The following is a 15,555-nucleotide window of genomic DNA, read 5'->3' as shown; positions in this document are numbered from 1 at the left end:
CACCCTCCAAATCCATGGCCAACACAGAGAAGAGGAGTGCACTGTGGCATGAATTCCTGACTGCAGTGGCAGGAATCACATGCTCCAGGAGCATGACACTATGTGTCTGACTGCACAGTGGAACCTGACCTACTATTTGCATCTTCATATTTTGGGGAACTGTTCTTCCAAGATAAATTACTTTGGAATTTCCTACTCATGTATATTTAATACAGAGAAACTGCTAATGCTGTAATACAGTGAGAGGAAGTATTGTAGGGTAGAAAGACCATGGTCTTGGTAGTTATAAAAATAAGGATTCAAATTCTAGCTCTTCCACTTTCTAAATATGTGATTGTGGAAAAATGATCCAATTTCTCTAAATGATAGTTTCTTCACCTGTGAAGTGAGGTTTATAATACCTGGCATGCACTGTTACCTTTTGTTAGAGACTATATTTGTATTTATATGTGCCAGGCACTCTAGGCAAGCAATGGTCGCGGTGGTTAAATGTTAGGAAAACTGGATAGTAGCCATTCTCATCACTTATGGCTGAATGACTTCATTCAAATGCTGTACTTTTTTTGACACTCAAGTTATGCAAAAAAGGCACAAACATCCACCTGTTGAGGAATGGCTTCTAAGGTTCAATTAATTTGCGAGCAAGTCTATTTTTGTGCTTCTTTGCCCTCCTATGTGATTCTACCGAATTAAACATTTTTAAACTATAGGTACTCGAAAAAGAACAAGGCCTATTTATTGGATACATGCAACACAAAGGGGAAAACAAAAGAAATGGCAAATAGCTCTAAGCACCCAATCCTAATCTCCATCTGAGTCCCAGTGCAGAGGTTCTCCTGGGTGGAGAATTCTGGTCATTCTGCCCTCGGGTGGATGAGAATGGCAACCAAGCTGAGGTTGCTGACACCATTTTGGGCAGTGATTTAATTGCCCTAATTTTTATTTTTATTTTTTTTTAATTTTTTTTTAACGTTTATTTATTTTTGGGACAGAGAGAGACAGAGCATGAACAGGGGAGGGGCAGAGAGAGAGGGAGACACAGAATCGGAAACAGGCTCCAGGCTCTGAGCCGTCAGCCCAGAGCCTGACGCGGGGCTCGAACTCACGGACCGCGAGATCGTGACCTGAGCCGAAGTCGGACGCTTAACCGACTGCGCCACCCAGGCACCCCGAATTGCCCTAATTTTTAGATGTTCATCTTGTTCTTGGGGTAAATCAAGACAGGGCAAGTTATAAGGGTATCATCTAAATGAACAAAATGTGGCCTCCCATTTGCCAGGGATCTACCCTTGCACCACAGCAAATACAGAACTCCATCTCTCTCTCTCCTGTGAGTGGGGGTGGGGGCCAGTGTAGGGGCAGTTGTCTTTCTTGTATTTCATTGGCTCAAGATATTATCTTACTTAGAAAGAAGAAAATGGTAATTCTAGAAATAAAAATGTTTGTCCAGCTAGACTGGGCCACATAGTACAAAATGATCTGATCCGCTGTAGGTTTTAAACAAAAACATTGTTGCTATCTGAACCCAGAATAGCATAGCCTGTTTCTCTATTTAAAAGGGAAAAAAGAAAAATCACAACAACTGGGCATGGGAAAACTACCCACACAAGACTGAGGCCTGATTTCACCTCTTTCCTTTCATACCAACCAAGGTTAGATGATCACAAACAGATCCTTACCCTGCTTCCCAGAATTGTTGTGAGGATTAAATGAAATAACAAAATTACTCCATCAAGTGCAAAATTCCACATAAATACTAGTGAGGTTATTACAAGAAGGGAACTGGAATCGCTCCAGGTTTGTGCTGGAGACGGCAGCAATGAACTGAACAGACAGCTGGGCAAATGTGCCAGACAGGAAGCATGTCTGACTTCTGAATACAGGCTGGATTCCCTTTCCCTGAGCTACACCTGCCAGACTGGAAGCCCCTAGTGCTTCAGTCATGAATGGGCACGTCCTGTCCAGAGCTCTAGGGCCTTGCCCCAGTCTGGCCTTTGGCTCCACCCTGCTGTGCTGGCCCAGAGCCAAGTCTGGGCTGACTTCCCCCTCTAATATGCCTGGTACTACCTCTTCCAGTACCATCAGGCCTTAAGCCAGCATCTCAAGTTTTGCATGACACAAGCGGCCCAATAATGAGAACACTCCTTCCTGCGTGCTCGGGAATTTCCCTTCCCTCCTCTTTCCCCTTAAATCATTCGTATTTCCGCTTCTTCCGTATTTCTCATCTACGCCAGGGCTCCAAAATAGGATGCAGGAGGTTACCAAGCCGGTAACAGGGCAAAGGAACCAGTTTGGCCCATTAACCATGCCTCTGAATTGGGTCAGCTGCTTCCACTACTGCTAATTCCTTGCTAACTCCTTGTTTCCAGTAGCTAAAACATGATAGGTTCTCAATAACTATTTGTTGAATGAAAACAAATATCAAATTAATGAATCGGCAAATACATACCAGATGAAACCCTAGGCCTTTTCCAGGACCCTGACTTCCCATATCCCTGACCTGCTTTTCAACTGCTCTTATGGTCAAAATACTAGGGCAGCCTCAGCTTGGTTTCCCAGATTGGCTTTGACTTTATGTTCTATATGCACAAAGAATGACTGTCAGCACATCTATTCTTTTGTGTGGGTTTTGGAAGAAAAAAGAGACTAAAAAAGAGACAAACCTCACTTTCCAGCTATTTCTCAGAAGAAATAGAATCATTCTGATAGAATGTGTGCGGGTATGTCTGTATCTGTGTGTGTGTGTGTGCGTGTGTGTATGTGTGTGTTCAAGAGTAGTATAGAGATATTTTAAGGGTTTTTTTCCTACAGAATAAAAGAGACACCCTGGCTAAAAAGCTCAGTTGCTAACAATAGAGGCAGATTACTCCCACCAAAGACAGAAGATAAAAGGGGCACAGCTTTAGATTCCCACTGCACAATGCTCCTATCTTCAGATGCCCTAACGATCAGGAAGGTAGAGCAGGTGTTTCTGGTGTTCAATAGTAGTTTAATACTGCTACATCTATATGAACCCAGATGATAGCAAACAATCAAATATACGTGTAATGCCAGAAGGAGATGAGAGAATGGGGCAGAAGAAAAGTATTTGAAGAAATAATGTCTGGGATGCCTGGGTGGCTCAGTCGGTTAAGTGCCCAACTCTGGATCAGGTCATGATCTCAAGGTTTGTGGGTTTGAGCCCCATGTCGGGCTGTGTGATGACAGCGCAGATTCTGTGAAGAGTCTGCTTCAGATTCTGTGTCTCCCTCTCTCTCTGCCCCTCCCCTGCTCATGCTCTCTTGCTTTCTCTCTCTCTCTCTCAAAAATAAATAAACATTAAAAAAAATTAAAGAAATAATGTCTAAGATTTTTCCTAATTGATTAAAGACAGAAATTTGTAGATACAGGATTGTAAATGAATGCCACACAGAACAAGCAAACAAACAAAACACTGGTGCACATCAGGGTTAAGTTATTGAAAGTCAAAGATAAAGAGCAAACATTGAAAGCAGCAAGAGAAAATAGCATATTACATAGAGGAGAAAATGATCTGATCAACACCTGACTTTCAGTGGAAACCAAGAAGTCCAGAAGAGAATGGAAAAACATCTTTAAAATGCTGAAAGAGAAAAAAACCCTGTCAATCTGGAATTCCATATTCAGGGGACATACAATTCTCATATGAAAGTAAAATAACATTTTTGGATAAAACAAAGAAGACTTGTACCCAACAGACCTGCACTACAAGAAACAATAAGGGAAGTTTGGGGCACCTGGGTGGCTCAGTCAAACGTCTGACTTCGGCCCAGGTCATGATCTCACAGTTTGTGAGTTCAAGCCCCACATCAGCCTCTGTGCTGACAGCTCGGAGCCTGGAGCCTACTTCAGATTCTGTGTCTCCTCCTCTCTCTACCCGTCCCCTGCTCATGCTCTGTGTCTCTCAGTCTCTCAATAATAAATAAACATTAATTTAAAAAAAAAAGAAACAATAAGGGAAGTTCTAAATTATTTATTTATTGCATTGTCTTGGAGATTTACTACCACTGGAGGCATTACATATGAGCTCTAGATTCTCATAGCCTTCCTACTCTATAGGATAGATAATTTATTTATCTCATGGGATGCTTAGACTCTGAAATTGCTTATGTTCTCTATTATAGCCTCTTCCCACCATTGTGGGTTTGTTCTGAGGGTAGACTGAGTAGGAATGGGGTTAAGGATGGAATCTAATTAATTAAAACAAAGAGAGATTGATAGAACATAGCATATATATGGTTGGGGTGGGAAGAATCAGTGCAGGTAAGGAAAACAGATTGAGATTAAATGCTCCCATGGTAAAAGCTAGATTACCAGGAATAGACCCAAGAATCTATCCTAAATTGTGGAAGAAAAATATACCTAGTCCCCTTCTTGACCTCTCAGCCTTCTCATACTATAGTAATTCCTAATCTTCTTTAGATTTAACAGGTATGCCTATATGTCTAAGGTAGGACTTAGTTCCTTCAAGTATCTGATCACCCATTAGGCTGCAGGTAAACAAGAGTGGTGGGATCTGGGAAATACCAAGGAGAGAAATTACAGATACAGTTCCAAGGTATGATCTGTGAGCAGAAGAGGATGTCAAAGAAGTAGGATGGTGGATATGTCACCTATGTAAATCATAAATACTGAATGAGTAGGATAGGATGGACAAATTGGCTTCAAGATTCCTTACGGAACCCTGAGATATAATGTTTTACCAGTCGGGATACTACAGGTTCCCAGTTGTATACAGGACACCAATTTCCATGACAGGTTGCTAAATTTTTTACTTATTTTAGGGAGATGTTGAAATATTTTTTATTTGTTTATAAATATTCCTTTTTACAAACTTCATTTTTATCCAGCCATGGATTCAGCACCTCCTTCAGAAAGAAAAAGGACTCGGTGAATTTCCCCAGGTCCAGAACCCAGAAAACACAAATGGCATTGACCAAATGGTGGGAGGGATATAGAGACTGGCTATCTGCCTACCAAGAATTAAAAAAAAAAAACAGGTTTCACACTAGGCCAAGTCTCTGGAGCATTATGTTGAGAAGGATTCAGAGGTTTAGACCCTTAAATATGGGCCCTGAAAGGGAGTACCACAATTAATTGGTGAGGTCTGCCATGAGAATGAGACCATATGCTCAAGAGTGTTGTCCTTAGCTTGGGTGGCTTATTTGCAGATTGACTGGTCCCCAGTAGATAAGAGACTTCCTGGACTAACACAAAGGAGTCAGGTCTCACTATGTCACTGAAGCACAGGACCTGTCTGTCAGGTCTTGGTTAGGTCCTAATCCGAAGAGTTAGGAAAAACACCGAGTGTGAGAGCGGGAAAAGCCTGTTTATCATCACTGATGTTTGCTAAGTCCCTCACATGGGTTGGTTGGCCAGATAGGCCTAAGCTTTGGAGCCATCCCTCTCAGGCCAGCCTTGCCATCTTCACCTGCCCTAACAGGTAAGTAATGAAGCCATGGGATCATTTGATCTGCACAAATTTCTCCTTTATCTGCTTAAGTCCTGGGGCGGGGGGGGGGGGGGGGGGGAATATGAGTTTTGTATCTGGGACCAGCCCCACTCTGCCTCAAAAAGCCAAGAGAATTATTGGGTCTTGTAACCCCATTTTGTTACACCCATAGGAACAGTGACTCCTCCTCTAACCCCAGCTAACAGAAACCCTTTCTCTTGAAAGAATGCTGTGTTAAGGGCAAAGGTATATGGTAGTAACTTGAAGTCTGGTGTTTTGTGGGGAGACCAGGGACCAGAAGGGTTGAGAAAAAGGTGATACTCTGATCTTCAGTTGTCAGGCAACTATAGCGTGGGGAAGAATGTTCAGACCTGCAGGTAGTGGAGTTTGGGCAGAGATGAACGTCTTCTTACTGCGCATGAGAGTATATGGGGTAGTTGCTCTCCCAAGTGGAGGCAGGTGGGGAGGTCCCTCCCTACCTTGTCGGCCTTTGTCATGTGTTACAGAGAAGTGAGGAATGCTGAATGGATGACCATTGGGTATGGTCAGTTCTTCTGCGGGCTGTAACAGACCCATAAACAAGCGCAGGAACAGCCTCCTTCTCCTGCCCCAGATTCCCATTCTAGGAGAATCCCAGCTCAGATCAGCGCATTAACCCGAGAGAGGGAGAAGACGCCGGAGAGCACCCCATGTGGGGTGCAACAGGCATGTGTCAGACTCGGCTAGGCCTTCCCTGAAACCCTGGGGGTTCTGCAGAGGCAGGAAACGCACCACCCAACCTCAACATGTCACCTCGGGGAGGAGGAGCCAGGTGGGCCGTCGCTGGTCCAGGAAGGGCTGCCGGGTCCCGGGGCTTCGGGGCCTCCCCGAGGGGAGAGCGGAACTCTGGCACCAGGCCCGCGGGGTTCGGTGCCCCGGGACTCTTGGGGGTGAGGAGCCGCGCGCGGGCCAACTTCGGGTTCCCGACGGTGGGGGAGTCAGTGCCGGCCGCGGGCTGGCGGGCGGGCCGTCAGCCGCCCGGCCCGTCGCCTACCTCCCCGCCCCCCGGCTTCCTGCGGAGGCCGCGGCCGCCATGTTGTTGTGGGGCTGAGGCGGCGCCGCGAAGCCCGAGCGGCCGTGACACGCTGCGCAACAGGTTCGCTGTCGGCGGCCTGGCGACGAACCGGGCGGCGGCGGCGACTGCCGAGCAGGGTCTCCCGGCGTCCGCTCGCTCCCGCGCTGCGGGTGCCGAGGGGCACGGGGTCGCGCTGTGACGTACGGGAGGCGCGGCGGGGGCGCCAGGTGGGTGAAGCGACTGGCCGGGGCTGCGGCAGGGCGCGGGGCAGGTGCGGGCGTCACCGCGCTCGCCGCGGGGAGGCTCGGCGGGCCGGGCCGGAAGGCGGCTGCGCGCCCCCGCCGCCGCGGACGGGCCCTTGGGAGCCCGAGCTAGGCCCCTGGCGGGCTTGGCGGCGCCGGGCGGAAACCTCCGGTCCCGGTTCCTGCCCCAGCGGCGAGGCCAGGGCGGACGCCGAGGGGCCGGGGCTGGGCCGCCCCTTCCCATGCGGCCGAACCCCGGCCCCCAGCCTCTCCTGGCAGGTGCGGACGCCGCTCAGGGCCGGGGGTGACGAGGCCCCTCGCTTTCAGGGTGCCGGCAGAAGGGGGCCCTTAGGGGCACCCTAAGGGAGCACCCCCCCCTTTTTTCCCCCCCGCAGAATTGGCTTTTCTTGGTAATGGCTGGTTCGGAATGTCAGGTGAGCCGCATCCCGGTGCGTCAAAGTAGTCCGAGTCACGAGAGGCCAGTGGGCGGATGCTCGGCGTCCGCCGCTCGCGTTAAACCAAAGTTGGGGAATGTTACAATTTGACTTTAGCGTTATTGATTTCCAGGGTATACAAAAGCGCGGAGAGATGTAATCTCTCAGGCCATCGTAGTTTATTCCTAATTATTGTTGTTGTGTTGTTGTTGTTTTTAAAGATGCCTGCCTGTGCTAAGTGAATGTGTAAATCCAGGCGGAAACTGCAGATGGCTTTGCATTCTTTAAAAAGATGCTGTATTTGGGTGATTAATCATGCGCTTTGTCGTTGAATGATTGCCGATGGCAAGTATGCTTCATTTGAGACTTGAATTAATTATGAATTAGGAATATGTTTGATAGAGCCAACCAGTTTATTTTAGGAATTAAGGGTTACACAAACATGATTGCTTTCTTAAATGCTCTAGTTTGTTTTTTACTAGTGTTTACTTGCTTACCCAGAGATAGGCGAAGTGTGACTTGAAATTTTGTGTTGTTTTAGTCAGCTTAATTTAGGTGGCATAGACTCTGTAGGTTAAGCTTCTTAAGCCTCTTAAGAAAATTGCCTCTTTCCCTCTGCTTGTTTGCTATATTGTTAATCAGTGATAAAACCTAAACGCAGTCTATAAACATCACCTAAAACCTTTACGTGAATTGATAATAATATCCCTCAAATTTTAAAGATAGTAGCAACTCTGTTCTGCATATCTTTAGGTTTCTTTGGCTGTGCCTATGATTCTCTAGTAATATCTCTCTCCTGTCCAGCTTTATTGAAATATGATTGACATATATCCCTTGTAATTTCAAAAGTGTAGAAGGTGCAAGTTGTTTTTTAAAGCTTAATTTAAGAACAAGCAATTTTGTATTTTTGGAAGGCATGGGAAAATGTGCATTATTGCTATTGTAATATTAATGAGCAGCAGAAGAGCTTGCATTTTTTAATGCTTTAATATATTTATTCCCTCCACTCACCTTTATAGTGAAAGGTAGAATTGTCTGACAAAACTTGACCTGTACTGAATTATTGAGCAGGGAGGTACTATTATTAGTTCAACAGATCTCAAGGCTAAAATCCTAGTCTCTTCTGAATATGAGGAAATGTGTTAGGCATGTTCTGGGATTGCAATTATAGTTATAAAAAATTGCATTTTTGCAAAAATAGAGTAGTATAAGGAACCTCTATACACCTATCACCCACACAGGAGCTTTCAGGATTTTCTTTATCCATCTCTTTTTCTTTCATACCTTAATTTTTGTTGTTGTTGTTGTTATTTCATCCTACATACTTAACACATCTTTTTTTTAAAAAAGTGGAAGTTTTTTTCCATAACCTTAAGATTTCTATTTTTAATGTGTCTTTAATATCAAGTTTCACAAATTTCCATCCTTCTAGAAAGACAAAAAGAACATTTATTGGTCATCTCCTTCAACTACTTTCCTCAGTATTAAAATATATTTACTGCGGTTATCATTAATTGAACACTTATTACTGCTAGGCCCTGTGCTGTTTTGCATAATCAGTTAAAGCATAATCAACAAAGATCCTATGAGTAGTTACTTTTTCTCCTATCAATTAGATAGGTGAAATGCTAACCTGGAGGTTAACTGACCACCCTTAGTCTCTGAGCTAGTAAGTACAAGAGCCAGGTTTCAAACCAAGACCTTTTAACTTCAGCCCCTGTGCCTTTATCACTCCTCTTGATTCAGAAATTAAAAAATAAAAAAAAAAGTCATTTGGGCACTCAGTAAATATTTGTTGAGTAAATGAATGAAAGTACATGTTAATCCACTGGTAAGTAACTAGCATTTGTATGTACTATATTTACTTGTAAAGCAATTTGTGAACAAGTTCCAGAAATGATTCAGAATAAACTAATTATGTTACTAAATTATATCACTAAAACTTGTATTACTAAAAATGTGGTATATTTATAACAGTGCATTGGTTTTTGGTTTGTTTTTTTTTTTTTTTTTGGTATGCTGATTTTTTCAATACCTTATTTATGGAAAAATTTGTGGAACAACTGTTTTTAAAGAAAGACTAAGAAAAGGCAGGCTTTTTTTTTTTGGTGTATTAGTTGTTAAAGTCAGGATTCCATGTGTGAAGTAGGAAAATAAGAATGTTTAGAATCTGTAAACGAGTAGATCTAAAGATGAAGGTGTATCAGAAATGCTGTTGTTTTTTTCTTGAGTTCATTTTTTGCTTTGTATCCTCCTGTAACTATTGAACATAGTCACTGATGTTAAAGTCCTGTTGGGTAGATGTAGATGGTGCATATTTGTAGGTATTCTTTGAAAAGGGGGAACTGAACTGGTTTTAAAGGATCTTAAGGCAGAGAGGAAGTGGGGGAGGAGAGGAGGAAACTGAGCAGAAATAGGGCAGTGAATACATCACGAAATAAGGTATTTATACAACTGTAAGAGGGCAGCATATTTCATTTGCAAATAGTATTATTTTAAGAGAGACACTTGAAAAATCATTTCACAGCTATATCAGGACACTGAATGATTTAGTTACTTGGGAAGCTATTCAGCAGTAGTTATGGGAGACATTTAGGAGATCTATTACCAGACAGTAGACATTTAACTTGTTTGATTTAAGCAACTCTTCTATGTTTTCTGGATTAGTTTCTTCACTAATGCATATTCATTTTAGAAAAAGTATATGTGGTTAATAAAAATTCCATTTATTTTCATTTTAACTATAGTAGATAAGATATAGGCTTTCAAGATGAAACCTCCTGCTCCTAACTCCCAACATGAAATACCTGTATGGTCTTGAGCAACTGATTTTAATTCTCTAAGCTTCTGTTTCTCATTTACAAAACGTACTTGTCTCATAGTGGTATTGTACGTAATAGAAAGTATTTAGCACAGTGACTAATTAGTATGGGTGCTCAATAAACATTACCATTATTCCAACTAGCTTAAGTGAGAAATTTCAAACTAGCTTAATCCTTTTTTTGTTTCTTTTTTGGTCTTTTTACCTAAATGACTGGAAAAGAAATTCCCTTTTTTGCACCTTAATTTTTAATCTTATCATCAAAACAATCCATGTAAGAAGTCTGGAAAACAGAAGAACTGACCCACAATCTCATCTCCCCCTAAAGAATCTGCCTCCCCCGCCCCCCTTAAATTAGGGGTGGTGGGATGTAGCCTGAAGGAGGAAAGTGTCTGTATCTGCAAAAGAGACTACTGCTTTGGATTATCACTTCCAAGTCTTTGAATCCAGGTGGTTAAACAACTTATGCTTTTCAGCGTGAGGAGCGCTTGACTAGTATGAGGTTGACAATGGGAAAGAATAGTCAAGAATGGTGGGCAGTTGGGGTGCCTTTGTGGCTCCATAGGTTAAGCGTCTGACTTTGGCTCAGGTTATGATCTCAATGGTTTGTGGGTTCAAGCCCCACGTCAGGCTCTGTGCTGACAGCTCGGAACCTGCTTTCTGTGTCTCCCTCTCTCTACCCCTCTCCCACTCATGCTCTCTGTCTCTCAAAAATAAATAAAACATTAAAAATAAAAATATTAATAAAAAAGAATGGTGGGGGGCGCCTGGGTGGCGCAATCAGTTAAGCGTCCCACTTCAGCCAGGTCACGATCTCGCTGTCCGTGAGTTCGAGCCCCGCGTTGGGCTCTGGGCTGATGGCTCAGAGCCTGGAACCTGTTTCCGATTCTGTGTCTCCCTCTCTCTCTGCCCCTCCCCCGTTCATGCTCTGTCTCTCTCTGTCTCAAAAATAAAAATAAAAACGTTAAAAAAAAAAAAAGAATGGTGGGCAGTGGCAAACGATAGAGTCCATGTAGATAAACCCTAGCAGGGTTTTCTCTGACAGGAGGACACTGTTAACTGCTGCTTTATCATTTTCTTTTTACTTAAACACATTGGCATGAATTTCACATGTGTAGCGTTTGGTGATTTTACTTTTTGGTGGACATGAAATACATTTTGGTAAGTATAAGTGAGAAATTCAAGACTCATGAAATTTGCAGAGAATGATGTGGACTGAGATGCACGTGTAACACGCATTTTCTAACTTTGTGGTAAGTCCTGAAAACCTGAATGGTAGAAGAGAAGTCATGGTTTAATTTCCACTTAACCTTCTTTCACTGTGAGCATTTTAGGCCTCTCCTCTGCTAATGTTCCAGTGAAATGCTTATAAATTGATGTTGTCCTGCTGCAGAGACAGCCTGTATTGGAAGGCTTTCCCTGTCCACCTCTCCTTCCTTCTAATGTGTGGTCCTCATTCTGTGATTCTGACTTGGAGTTTTGGCTCCTTCAGGATCTAGAGAACAGAATCACTTGTATGATTGAGATGTTAAGAGCCGTTTAGACTAGATACAGATAACCCCAACCTTTTTCTGAACGTTACTCTCCCGTACCTGGGTTTATAGTCTTTGTAGCATGGTGGTAACCTCATCTTGATAAAGTACATGCTGTAGCGCCCTCTTAAATACATCTTTGTTATCGCTTTCTACATTAGGTTGACTTTACCTCATCTTTGTCTTTCTGGGGGCTTCGGTGGGGGAAAAATGCCTTAACCCTCTGTTTTCTGTCATCTGCTTTAACTTTTTCTTTGTTCTTAACAACCATCTTTCATTCTAAAAATTAAACCCAACAGAAGTTACTGCTCATTCATGGTACCAAATTCCTCTAACAAATATTGTGTGCGTACAGGCCAGGAACTGCCCCAAGCATTGAGCATGTAAGCAGTTGACAGAATATACAAAAATCCCTGCCCTTATGCTGCTTATATTCAAGAAGAAAGAGGAGAGACAATCAACTGTCTAGAAGTTAGAATTTGCCAGGTGCTGTGGAGAAAAAGTAAGGCAGGAAATGGGAGTAGGGAATGTGTAGGTAGTTGGGTGGGGGGTAATTGAGAGAAGTAAATTTGCCTTTTTCAAGGTTATTATTAAAAAATGAAAGACCTGGGAAAAGATTATTGTTTGTGCTTTATGTGTTAACTTATATTTCACATATTGTATTTAGCAAAATTTATTATTTAAGGCTTTTTTAACGTTTATTCATTTTTGAGAGATGGAGAAATGAGTGGGGGAGGGGCAGAAAGAGAGGGAGACACAGAATCCCAAGCAGGCTCCAGGCTCTGAGCTGTCAGCACAAACCTCGTCACAGGGCTTGAACCCACAGACTGTGACATCATGACCTGAGCTGAAGTTGAACGCTTAACCAACTGAGCCACCCAGGTACCCCTGTCATTTTAATATAACTATTGGGTTTGCACCCAGCAGATCCCTGAATATTTCTATGTTCTAATAACTTAAAGGCAGACAAACAAACCTCAGATACAACATGACTAGAGCAGAGATTTATCAAATGGTTTGGAATAGATACCTTAATTTTACTTTTCCTAAAAGCACTGTATTGTGTTTGTTTTTAAACCCTATAGGCTTTCTGTTTATACCATTTTTATTGTGATGAGTAATATATGTTCTTTTGGAAAATTCGAAAGCAACAGGGGAAATTGAAAGAAGAAAATAGTCACTGAGAATCATATTACCCAGAGAAATGGTCTCTCTTAATACTTTGGTAGATATCCTTCTAGAAATTTGTCTTTGCAAAAAATGGAATTATATACTGTGGTGTGTTAACCTGCTTTTTCGCTTACTAACATTTATCAAAAAATAGTTCTATTTTATTGCGTACTTATCTACAGCATAATTTTCTTGGCTAAATAATACTGCTTTGCTACTATAGAATGGTAACAACGTCTGACATTTACTGAGCATTTACTGTTTTCTGGTTACTTTTGAGACACTTGATGTATTTTTTTATTCACTTAGTCTTCAGCCTCTCCATAAAAGCTATTCTATTATTACTTATTTTGCAGTTGAGAAGATTGAACAAGGACAGGTTGAGTAATTTTACCAAGATCTCACAGCTAATGTGCTCATATTATCCTCTCATATTGGTTCTGTAACTTTAAAGTAGTTTGTATTTTTTAAATTAAAGTTTTATTATTTGTTTGTAAAAATTTACTTAAGTAGGCTCCACACCCAATGTGGGGCTTAAACTCATTACCCTGAGATCAAGAGTTGCAGGCTCCCCATAAAAAAAGGTGGGGAGGTGCCTGGGTGACTTAGTCGGTCAGGTCATGGCTCAGGTCATGATCTCATGGCTTGTGAGTTGGAGCCCTGCTTTGGGCTCTGTGCTAGCAGCTCAGAGCCTGGAGCCTGCTTCAGATTCTGTGTTTCCCCCTCTCTCTGCCCCTCCCCTGCTCATGCTCTCTCTCTTAAACATTAAAAAAAAAAACAGGTGGGGTGGGTGCCTGGGTGGCTCAGTTGGTTGAGCATCCGACTTCAGCTCAGGTCCTGATCCCACAGTTTGTGGGTTTGAGCCTTGCATGGGACTCTGAGCTGATGGTACAGAGCCTGCTTAGGATCTCTCTTGCTCCTCTCTCTCCGCCCCTCCCCCCACTCATGCTTTCTCTCTCTCTTTCTCTCTCAAAAATAAATAAACTTAAAAAACAAAACAAAACAAAACAAAAAAAAAACAGAGTTGCAGGCTCTACTGACTGAGCCAGTCAGGCAACCCTATATTTTTAAATTGTGCCACAGTTAACATCTTTGTAACCATATCTGTGTTCACATCTATGATTATTTCCTTAGAATAAATTGCTAGTAGTTGTAGTAGTCGTAGTCATGGATCAAAAGGTATGGACACTTCCTATGGCCCATGTAAAAGCATTGCCAAGTTGTCTTCTAGAAAAACTTGTCAGTACCGAAGTGTTCTCCTACCAGTGAAACTGGTCCTGTTTCCCATATCGTCAGAAACATTGGCTTCTTTTTTTTAATCTCCTAATTTGATAAAGACCACCTTGTTTTTCTTTCTCTATTTTTGAAGGCATATTTTTAAAGATTTTACTTTTAGAAATATTTACCTCTGCTCTTTCTCACTTCTTTGGCATTTTCATTGCTTGGTTATTTTTAAGGATTCTTTATATTTTAAGAATAGTAACTCTTTGCCATATAGTTATAGTTTTTTTTTTTCCAAGTTTCTTTCTTAGTTTTGTTTATGGATTTTTATCAACAATAATAGCTAACGTTTATATAGGACTTCTCATACATAACACTATTCTAATTTCATTATATTTACTCCCTTATTTAATTTTTACAGCATTCCTATGGGGTAGGTGCTATTATTAGCCTCATGTATGAAGTCCTATGACATTGTCTTTTAATTCTCAGCTTTTTTTCCCTGTGTGTCTTTGCCTGTTTCTGTTCCTAATTCGTAAAAAATCTGTTTCTAGCCTACTGGGTAATACCTATTGATTAGTTCACATTACTCAGTTGAGGAGTCATTTCCTCTGAGATTACTCATCTAACAATTTTCTGGTTCCCTAAAGCAAAGTTAGGTGCTCATCTTTTGTCCTTTCTTTTTTTTTTTTAAACATTTTTTTTTTCAACGTTTATTTATTTTTGGGGCAGAGAGAGACAGAGCATGAACGGGGGAGGGGCAGAGAGAGAGGGAGACACAGAATCGGAAACAGGCTCCAGGCTCTGAGCCATCAGCCCAGAGCCTGATGCGGGGCTCGAACCCACGGACCGCAAGATCGTGACCTGGCTGAAGTCGGACGCTCAACCGACTGCGCCACCCAGGCGCCCCTGTCCTTTAGTACCTATATGGAATTCTAAGTTTTGGCCTTTTCCTTTTGTGTATACCCTGCTCTTTTTTTTTTTTTTTTTTAACGTTTAATTATTTTGAGAGAGTGCACATGTACGTGTAGGGGAGGGACAGAGAGAGAGAGGGAAAGAGAGGATCCCAAGCAGGCTCCACACTCTGCACAGAGCCTGATATGGGGCTCAGTCTTGTGGCTGGGAGATCGTGACCTGAGCCAAAATCAAGAATTGGGGGCTTAACTGAGCCACCCAGGCACCTCTATTCCCTGCTGTTATACATCTTATCCAAGTGCTATACATCTGATGACTTGGTAAATATTTGTCAATTTGGATTAAAGGTGCTTATGGTGATGTTGTTGATATCAGGAAGGGAATCAACCTTCCAACCTTCTCTATATAAAATAGAGAAACTTACATGGAGAAAGTAGCATTGGAACTGGGCTTTCAGTGAGAAAGGGGGGAAAGAGAGGGAGGGGCCCAGAGACAAATTGAATGAAAACAGGCTTGGAAGTTTCCCATTCTGGGAACAGCAAGTTACTTACATGATTATTAACCTTGCCTCTGGGAAAGCCTGATAAAATAAATAACTCTTTCACCCCAGTGTACCTTTTCTGGAGTTCAGAGTATTTGAATCTTCCTTCTAGATCTCTTCTCTAAAACAAGGCTCAGTTTTTCTTCTGACTTCCC

General features: G+C 42.4%; 2 protein-coding genes across 7 annotated transcripts in view; one reads left to right on the top strand and one right to left on the bottom strand.

The window, feature by feature from the left end:
* Positions 1 to 7,403, bottom strand: part of LOC147582294 (uncharacterized) — a 42,486-nt gene extending 35,083 nt beyond the window's left edge. For 5 of the 6 annotated variants that reach the window (XM_086700121.1, XM_086700120.1, XM_086700122.1 and 2 more), the window contains exon 1: positions 6,263 to 7,403. In XM_086700121.1, coding sequence (XP_086556247.1) covers positions 6,480 to 7,010 — 531 coding nt within the window. In that variant the 5' untranslated portion in view covers positions 7,011 to 7,403 and the 3' untranslated portion in view covers positions 6,263 to 6,479. Of the gene's footprint in view, positions 1 to 6,249 lie in introns of all 6 variants that reach the window. The other variant, XM_086700125.1, reaches the window with a different exon arrangement.
* The window catches only part of ITSN2 (intersectin 2), a 148,119-nt gene continuing 139,175 nt past the window's right edge, over positions 6,612 to 15,555 (top strand). Inside the window, exon 1 of the mRNA XM_086700127.1 lies at positions 6,612 to 6,751. The gene's annotated coding sequence lies outside the window, so the exon portion shown is untranslated. The remainder of the gene's footprint in view (positions 6,752 to 15,555) is intronic.

Source organism: Puma concolor, chromosome A3, assembly GCF_028749965.1.
Source record: "Puma concolor isolate L17-30 chromosome A3, mPumCon1.1.hap2, whole genome shotgun sequence".
In the NCBI taxonomy this organism is placed as follows: domain Eukaryota; kingdom Metazoa; phylum Chordata; class Mammalia; order Carnivora; family Felidae; genus Puma; species Puma concolor.
Note: the sequence above shows the minus strand (reverse complement) of the source record. Positions and strands in the feature narration are given on the sequence as shown.